This window comes from Electrophorus electricus, chromosome 2 (genome assembly GCF_041902795.1).
Source record: "Electrophorus electricus isolate QZ-2024a chromosome 2, ASM4190279v1, whole genome shotgun sequence".
NCBI classification, from domain to species: domain Eukaryota; kingdom Metazoa; phylum Chordata; class Actinopteri; order Gymnotiformes; family Gymnotidae; genus Electrophorus; species Electrophorus electricus.
The window spans coordinates 3,096,725-3,106,720 of NC_137498.1; the positions used below are offsets into that span (position 1 = coordinate 3,096,725).

General features: G+C 37.4%; 1 protein-coding gene across 1 annotated transcript; it reads left to right on the plus strand.

The window, feature by feature from the left end:
• Positions 1-5,089: 5,089 nt before the first annotated feature.
• LOC118241851 (uncharacterized) lies at positions 5,090-9,996 on the plus strand. The gene is made up of 6 exons (XM_035529159.2): positions 5,090-5,144; positions 5,286-5,479; positions 6,897-7,051; positions 8,432-8,895; positions 9,188-9,393; positions 9,568-9,996. Exons 1-6 carry the CDS (start codon positions 5,129-5,131, stop codon positions 9,763-9,765), a joined length of 1,233 nt encoding a protein of 410 aa, XP_035385052.2. The 5' UTR covers positions 5,090-5,128; the 3' UTR covers positions 9,766-9,996.

Below are 9,996 nucleotides of genomic sequence, written 5' to 3' on the forward strand. Positions count from 1 at the left end.
TTTATCCCAAATCTTGCCAAATCAAGAATTCCACACATCATTTTAATACCCTATATATCAACAATTATATCTAAGGAAGGCAACTACAATAGTAAAACATATTGTACATATGAATGGACATTCGGTCTCTCAGAATATTCAGTGAAATGATATAATGTATTCCACCATTGCACATATGGTATTTGATGCATATTCCATCTGTGATTGTTACACTGTTCTACATTTGGTCATTTAATACATGGAGGGCTTTTACTCATTTCTGTCATTGTGTCTCCTGGTTCTGACATGGCTCATCCCACAGCTGAAATGCTCTCTCTTACTCTGTGTGTGTGTGTGTGTGTGTGTGTGTGTGTGTGTTGTGAACCTTGGACTCCATGTAAGTAACCTGTGATGACCTGAATAGATTTAGTGTTTGCTTAACCTTATTCAGCCCTTTGGCCTACAACTGCACTAACATGGCAGTAACAGCTTGGCCAAATACTACACTGTTTTACATTTGGTCATTTAATACATGGAGGGCTTTTACTCATTTCTGTCATTGTGTCTCCTGGTTCTTCCTTTCATGCATCTGGCCTGTGTCTTAACTCCAACCTCTGTGGACTAGAGAGAGACATGCTAGGATATAATTTGAGGACAATCGTGTCAGTCTGTACCACTCATCAGCCCATCAGAGAAACAAACGGCAGTCTGATCATGTCCTCTTTGTGTTTTAAGTAAATAGAATCGGAAACTGAACACTGAAACAGCAGCAGTGTGTTGCTTACACTTTTCTCCTAAGCACTGAAAGGAAATTGTAGGGAGAAGTCAAAGTACAAAAAGAAATCTCAAGGTTGTTGGAATTTTGTGTATGAAATGCTGACTGTAATACGGTTGTCAGCCTGTTTGGTGCAGCTGTTGGGTAGGGCAGCCTGACAAAGTGATCACACTGTGTGTGTTTTCATGGCTTTGCATTGGTTACTACAAGATCTCCTGGGTCAAAGGTCAAACATACTGCTGGGCATTGGAAAATATAGATGTTTCTTTTTGTTTCATTTTAGAGGGTTTTATTATTTTTAATTTAAACTTAAACAGTGTGTTGATCAAGTTAGTCAAAGAGTCCTTTAGTTCAACTTGCCACAAGTTTCTGTGTTCACATAATTAATTGTTAGATGATAAAACATGACAAGACACCTTTGTGATAAAAGACGTATTCAGTGGCAATGAGAACTGACCAAAAAACTATAAATATAAGCGAAACTGTAAGAGTTATTTAGATTGAGTAACAACAACAGTGGGTAATGGTAGCTCAGTGGTTATGGTACTTGACTTGTAATCGGAATATACATAGAATTCTTACATACATAGAATATATATATTTATCTGTATATATATTTTTTTCTCTATGCACCCCTGGTTCTCTTCCTCAGTTTGGACAGAGCACTCTCCACCATTTCACTGCGTGTTGTACTGTGTATGACTATGTATGTGACAAATAAACCAAACTTGAAACTTGAAACTTGAAACTTGGAAGGTTGCTGGTTCAAGCTCCACCACTGTTGGGCCCCTGAGAAGACCCTCAATTGCCCAAGTTGTATTCTTATATAATTGTAAGTTGCTTTGGATAAAAGAGTCAGATAAATGTAAACAGTCAAAGAATAAAATTTAGGACATAGCTAATAGAGTAATAAACTGATTCCAATGAAATAATTTTCACATTTAAGTATTATGCAGTGTTCTGCAATATTAAGGTCAAAGATTTGGGGTTTTTTATGGTATTAACATGGATGTAAGAAAATGTGTTTGTTTCTCTGTTAGGAAGCCCATGAGACAAACATTCGATCTCTTGAAGTTTAGAGAACATCCGTGCCCACTGTGGAAGATCTTTGTGATCTGTTGTTTTTAAACAAGCAAGCGGTTTACTTTGGGTTTGCCATTTTCACCAGGTATCGCTGTGCTATTATATTTGTAGCGTGGTATCCTTCATTTCAGAAATGTTTCTAATTCTATTTCACATAGGACTTATGTGAAATACAAACACAGAACAAAAAACTAATCTAAACACTATGAAAGGGCCACATTCCATCCCCCACTAGGTTACCTGTCCTGTCGTACTTTACATCTATTAGCACTTCTGTTTTCTGCATCTTATCCACCATCACAAGGCCTGCTTGTTTCGCCACTACTTCCTTACTTAGTCTGGATCAGGTTCAGCAGGAGTTTAGCCTTGTCCTATCTAGTTTTGACAGGTGACTTGCGTCATGAGTTACAGAGTGATGTATGGATTCTACAGATGGGAGGAAGTCCGGAATAACTAGATAGTAGAATGAGCAACCTCTCACCTGCATCTAGATTGTATCAGGTTCACTGGAAAGACATGTTGTTTCATCAGAGGTGTGCTTTTCTTCCCCAGAAGAGAAATGCATACATCCCTGCTATTCACAGTTAACCTGCCACCTGGACATTAAGGCTAACTAGGCCTATAGAAGGTAGACTAGCCTGACTTCACTGCCCACTATGAATCAAGGAAATATAGTTGCAATGTAGAAATCATAATAGACACTTTGATTTTTTAATGAAGAGCAGAATTTATGCACAAAGAGAGCCAGTTTAAGACCAAACCAGATTAATTGTTAAAGAATCCTGAGAAAATGCACATCGTAAACTGTTCTTGTGCTTCAGATGACCTGCTCATGAGAAACCCCTGCATCAGCTCGACAGCCCAACACTAACTGCACAAGCAAAACTGTTTAAAATGGTTTCTTTTAAAAAAAAGACCTGTGTCCTGTGTTAATGAGTGTCCTGTATATGACTTTGTATAGTAAACATCTTCAGACACAAGGCTTTATCCTTCAGGAGTTTGTGGGATACACAGATATAAACTTCACAATTGACCATTTTCAGCTGAATGTGGAAAGTCGATAATGTCATAGAATCTACAATGGTGCAAAGTGGATGATTGTATTATATTTACTAAATGGATTAAATTTATTAAGAACGAAGCAAATAAACAAATAAATATATAACGTGACAAATCTGAAATAGGCGGTTTGTGGCAGTCCAGCACAACTTCATATTTGAATTATCTATAGGACTTGATAGAAAAAATGTAAGAAATGCATCCCTCAGCATGTCTTCCAGCGAACCTGTTGACACACGAGGTGCAGAAGGTGTCGCTTCTATTTTCTAGTTAGACTGGTCCTCCTCACTTTTGTAACAATATGATATCTGAAATAGGTCATTGTGGCAAGCCTGCAAAAGGTTTTGTTTAAATAATGCACAGGACTTTATGGGGAGGGGGGATTAAATTTCTGGTGTATTTCCTATATTAACCTAAAGGCAAATAATACAATATTACACATTATTAAAATAAAAATTGCTTTTCATTTATGGCAAAAAGTTCTACCTTGGATTTATGTAGAAATCATAATAGACACTTTGATTTTTAAATGAAGAGCAGAATTTATGCACAAAGAGAGCCAGTTTAAGACCAAACCAGATTGATTGTTAAAGAATCCTGAGAAAATGCACAACGTAAACTGTTCTTGTGCTTCAGACGACCTGCTCATGAGAAACCCCTGCATCAGCTCGACAGCCCAACACTAACTGCACAAGCAAAACTGTTCAAAATGGTTTCTTTTGATGCCACTGTGACAGTAACAAGTGCATCTGAGACTAATCAAACTTCAAAGACCAGGTGGCCTTTCTTCAGAACTTCTTTCAGAACTTCTGGTTTTCTTCAGACCTTTAACTGATAAGAACTTTAACAGAGACTTTTAGCATCTGCCAAGTCTATTTCCTGATCAAAGAGCTGTTCTTGCCATCACATTATTACTTTCATGATATCATTTATGATATTCTGTTTTTGTACAAGTTGCATTAAATTCGCAGTTCCATTTTATCACTCCCATCTTACTGTGTGATTCTGAAAAAGTTGCAATGGCAAACACTCCTTAAACATAAATTAAATTGCATCATATTCCTCCCACGCATATCCATGAGATAAAAAGACCTGTGTCCTGTGTTAATGAGTGTCCTGAATGAGTGAATGAGTGTCCTGTAGATGTCTTTGTATAGTAAACATCTTCAAACACAAGGCTTTGTCCTTCAGGAGTTTGTGGGATACACAGATATAAACTTCACAATTGACCATTTTCAGCTGAATGTGGAAAGTCAGTAATGTCATAGAATCTACAATGGTGCAAAGTGGATGATTGTATTATATTTACTAAATGGATTAAATTTATTAAGAACGAAGCAAATAAACAAATAAATATATAACGTGACAAATCTGAAATAGGCGGTTTGTGGCAGTCCAGCACAACCTCATATTTGAATTATCTATAGGACTTGATAGAAAAAATGTAAGAAATGCATCCCTCAGCATGTCTTCCAGTGAACCTGTTGACAAACGAGGTGCAGAAGGTGTCGCCTCTATTTTCTAGTTAGACTGGTCCTCCTCACTTTTGTAACAATATGATATCTGAAATAGGTCATTGTGGCAAGCCTGCAAAAGGTTTTGTTTAAATAATGCACAGGACTTTATGGGGAGGGGGGATTAAATTTCTGGTGTATTTCCTATATTAACCTAAAGGCAAATAATACAATATTACACATTATTAAAATAAAAAATGCTTTTCATTTAAGCCAAAAAGTTCTACCTTGGCTTTATGTCTTCAGCCAGGAACCACACCTACCCAACAACATTGATTATGCAATCAGTCATTCAATATGAGCATTATCAACATTCCAGTTAACTATTCAGACAAAGATGTGCCTTTTCCAAGTACAGAAATGTAATGCAAATGTACAGAAGTTTGGAGAAAGTAGAGTTTTATAGGGAAACTTCCTTTTTCTTTATCTTTCATCACCTTGTCTTGGATTTCCTCAGACCTTTGACAGCAATTTCTTTCTGTGTAAGAGGCGGGGTGTGCGTGGTATAAAGGTTCTCCAGTGAGACCTCAACACACTCAACCAGCAAGACGTACAAAGAGTTACAGGTAAGGTAACCTTCTTAGTATTTGCACATTTTTTATTTTAGGTTCACGAACCAAAACATAGTCCAGTTGTTCTGTTTGATGATCTCATTCTAATCTCTTTTACTGAATTATAGGATAACACTGTATACAAGTCTTACCTGGTCTTACATACAATGGCTAACAGCAAAGGCAAGTTTTAATTTATTATTTTTTTCAGAGTGATTGATTGTACTTTTTCCAATTCTTTAGGACATGAGACGTTTTAGACATTATACCAGCAAGGGTGGTTGACCACATGTTTCATTCAAATATGTTTTAACCGATTCACAGAACTTGTGCCAACCAACTCCGTATGGAGTCCAGGATTCACAGAGGAGCTTCTCCCAACTTCTAAGCAGATATCCCTGCTGTACCACATCTCCTACCTGTGTCTGGCTAAGTTTCCAAACTTGGAGAGGCTCCTCAGGAAGCGTGCTGTGGAAACCCAACTTCTCTTTGGATCCTCTGAAGCTCTTCTGCTGAAGGTATGGTGTCAGTGTAGGGTGAGATCTCTGGTCGTTTCTGTCTGTCAGGAAGAAAATAATTTATAATGAATTAATAACAATCAATGACTGTATTGTGTAAAACACTGGAATCCAAAGTTATAATGACAGATTGGATATTCTAGTGAACTTACAGCAACACTTCACCTTAAAATATCAGACATAGCAAAAAAAAATATCAAACTGATAGTTTAAAGTTTTCTAGAAAATGTGTTGATAAATTATTTTGCAAATTAATATAAAGCGATATTCAAAACTACATGCAACCATAATTAACATTAGCCTTAGAAGAGAAATATTACAAATTGAAAGCATTCTTATTAGTAGAACGCTACATTTTCAGAATAACAAAATAGAGTCAGAACTCTGGAATCAACCTGTCCATTTTGTACAATCGATTTATTTTGTACAATCTCTTTTGCTCCATAGAACAAATTTGATTATTTCAAAAGGACTCTCTCATTGCCATAATGACACATTAAATAAAATTATGGTCTTCTCATTTGGGAAAAAAAAAATGTAATTACAGATTGAAATAAAAATCCTTAAACTGACAGTTTATTTTAAAAGTGTTATCAATGGAAGAAAAACAAAGTAAATGAAGATCACAATTTTGACACATGTTCAGTAGTAGAGGTTTTGTAACATAATAGCATCTGTTTCTATATTTGAAGAGCATGTAATCAGAGCATGTTCTCTGTTAGCTGGAAGTCTGCTTTTACAATTCAGGAGAAAGAGTGGTGTAAGATGAGACAGACCCTCTGCCTTGGTCAAAAGTCTATAAACTCCTTCCTCTTGGGGCTGATTATCATAACAGGTGGGGTGATAATCCCCACCTCATTAGGTGAGGCGGATGGGGTTGATGGTTCCGTGTAAATTCTTCATGTTATTAGGAGATTGATGTGATCTGCTGTGTACTTATTCTTATATGATCAATCTAGACAAAGAGTTAAAAGTACTACAGCTACAAGGTCACAAAGTGTCAGAGTACATTAAGGAAAAAGGTTTAACCAATCAGTATGATCAAATTATTTCACCACTTTAATAAACTATGCACCTCAGTGCTTCACAGTCCATATCAAGTTAAAATGTTTTACAAGAGAGACATAATAAAAGCTGCTACTCTACTGCCTCAGTAACTGACGCTCCAGAACAGAAACTGTGATGATCTTCAGTAATCAGACCTGCTCAAGTACCACAGAACCAATTTGAAAGGCAGGAGGCGAGATGTTTGTAATCACATCACCATAAATGTCTCTGAATCCTTAATGAGCTCAGTAACTGGGTTGTAGCCAATATGTCCATCACATGGAGGAACAGCAGCAGCAAAGGTCATATAAGGTGGGAGGTAAATGCTAAATTACATTCTGCATATCTTATGTTATTCCTTCAACCACAGTGTATGGGCACCAGTCATACCCTGGTTTCATCACTGTTTCCAATGCTGATACATGCTATTGAAAAAAACAAACCAACACTGGCAGTAAAGTACCTGGAAAAAGCAAGAACCTGGATTGATGAACTTATTGCAGATGCGGACAAGATGGTGCAAAGGTAACAACATGTATTTTTTGCAGCCTAGATCACCATGATGTATAGAAATGGTGTGAAGCAGTGCTGTTCTGTTAGTAGAGAAATGCATGTCAGATTAATAGTTTGAAAGTTAAATAATTATTAGCTTTTAGAGTTCTTCAATTTCAGTTTTATTCTGGTGTCTGTGACGCCTGTGCTGATGTGAAGATTGATATGTAGTACTTTAAAGCTGCACTATGTAGATTTTTAGAATTGGCGACCACTCTGGTGGAAGTATGCAACCGCATGAATCATGAACATTTTGTAAAGTTGGTTGTGCTGCCTTCCATTTCCCCAAGTGAATTTATCTGATGATTGCGAGAGCATTCATGTTAAAGGAGTGTTCACAGAGAATTTGATCAGATCTCTCTGGAATGCTCTGTCAGGATGTAAGTGCATTATCTAACTTACTCTTGTAATCATCCAGCAGGTACGCGACAGCCTGGTAGCACAGGTGAAATGTTAGCCAAGTTTCATTTAAAGTTATCGTTGCATACATGAAATGAGAGAGATGGTAGCACTGGAAATAATCTGAGAGTTTAAAGGCTTTCCTTGTTCAGACATAAGAGGACAAACTCTGAAACAAAAAAGACACTGTCAGCAAAGTGATTATATCATAACATTAGCGAATTTGCCAGCTAACATTGGCTACATAGCTAAAACAGCTTAACATTTACCTTGTACAATACACAAGATAACATTAAATTCCAAATCAATAATAAATTGCTTGTTTGCTTGCTAGCTAGCAAACCACCAACATAATGTACCTGTTCAGCAATCAAAAATAAACCAACATTCCTGAACCCCTGCAGGCTGTTGCCACCCCTGAAAAGTCAACACAATGTGTAGGAGTCACATGCGGGTAATGCTGCAGAGGATGACTGGGGTTGCCGTTCTGATGTCTCCATATGAGGCAGTATCTCTATCCTTCAATTCACTGACTTTCAGCACTGTACACATGCACAGGTATATCAGAACTGTGAGCCACGCCCCCTGTAACATTACTCAGGGAAACGGCCAATCGAGCTGGACCTTGTTTTTGATCCTGTGCGTGTGATGTTAATTCATAAAGACATCTGATGTGGTTCAGAAAACTCTTGCCAAATCTGATCCAACAGTTCTGAATCTGAATGAATATTTCATGCTTTATAGGGTGACTTGCAGAAAGACACTATATTTTAGCAGAAGGTTTTTCCTCTTGGCTTAGTAATGTGACTTCTTTCAATTTTAACAAACAAATGTTACCTAGTGCAGCTTTAATGACACAGTGACATAGACTGATAACAAATAGCTGGAATCTTCTCAACCTACAGACACACAAAGTAAATGAATGTTGACTATTTTCACACTTTTAATATTTAGCTATGTTCAACACAACGGAGACGTGGCCACAACTACCAGTGACATCATCACTGAAAAGGCAAACACTGAGGCCAAGTCTGAGCAGCTTTCCAAGGAAGTTCAGGAAATGGAGGGAGCTATAAAGACCCTTGAAGAAAAGCTTGCCGGAGTTAGGAACGAGCTTGAAGACACCAAAAGGAAGATAGATGCCAAAAACCTGGAACTTGAGAGTTATGTAAGGGACGTGACAAGCAAAAGCTCAGGCCTCGGAATCTTCGCTGCGATTGTGCCGTTCATTGGGCCAATCGTCAAGTCCATTTACGATGCCGCAACATCCCCCGCTGCTGCTGCAAAAATCAAAGCTCTTGAAAACCAGCTGAATCAGCTCACCTCTCAAAAGACGGCTCTGATGAACCAACAGTGGAGCATTGAGGTCCAGCAGATTGACTTACAGATGAAACTGGCCAAAGTAAAAATCGACAAGGGTGAGTGATGATTGGGTGATGTCTGCTGGATGACTGTTTTTGGTTATGTATGCTTGTCTGTCTGTTAACAGTTTTTTGAATAAGCTCATGGGTTCTGTGTGTAGTGTTACTGGACCAGTTCATCTCCACACATGTACATTAGTAAATGAGACTGTAAACAATCTATTTTTAAGAATACAAAAGTACACAGAGCTCTGAAAACACTTCCATAGCAAAACACTGCACAATTTTCCTGTCCTGTACTCATTGTTGGTTTAAATAAGCAGTCTGTGTTTCTGTTTGTGTGTACCAGGCTCTATACCCAGCCCTGTCCACCTGAACGAGGTCCAGCGATATCTGACTAAAATCCAGAACATTCTGATTCAGATCAAAAACTTCTGGCAAAAGGTGCACAGTATGTTGGGTGTCATGCAGAAAAAGACATTTGTTAATGAAGATCTTGTTGATGAACCTGAACTTAAAGAAGAATTTGTGAATTCAATCCAAAAGGCTTCAGAGGTAACTGATATATGAAACAGTTACAGTAAAGTAAAATTACAATATACAATGACATTTTTTAAAATTCAAAAACACTGCACATTAGAGTAATGCTTGATAAGTATATTGTGGAATCTATTGTTCATTATGTAAGTCAGAACAGTTGTCCAAATGGTTTTTGTATCTCTTTTACAGATTTGGTCAAATTTTGGTGGTTCCTGTGGTAAAGCTGCTGAAATATTCAAAATACAGTCCAAGGATGCCTATGCGTTCCTGGAGATTGATCCATCGTCTCTCTCAGACGCCGTGTGGCAGGAAGAGTATAACAGTGTTATGGGACAGCTACAGGAAATGAAAGTCTTGAACCAGACTCCAGCAGCCATCCAAAACTAAAGCACTAAATACTACTGTGCATTTCTCCTCTGAGGCTGTCAAATCAAATACTCTGTTAATTGGTGGTCATATATTGGTAATTTTTATAGATAATATTGATTTTCTGTATTTAGGTACAATCAGTCATTCCTTTTTTAATCAGAACTATATGACCTTGTAGTCAGTCATACACAATTTACAATGTATGTGTACCTGATTAAAATAGCGTAGCTTTCTCATTTAAGCCTCAAA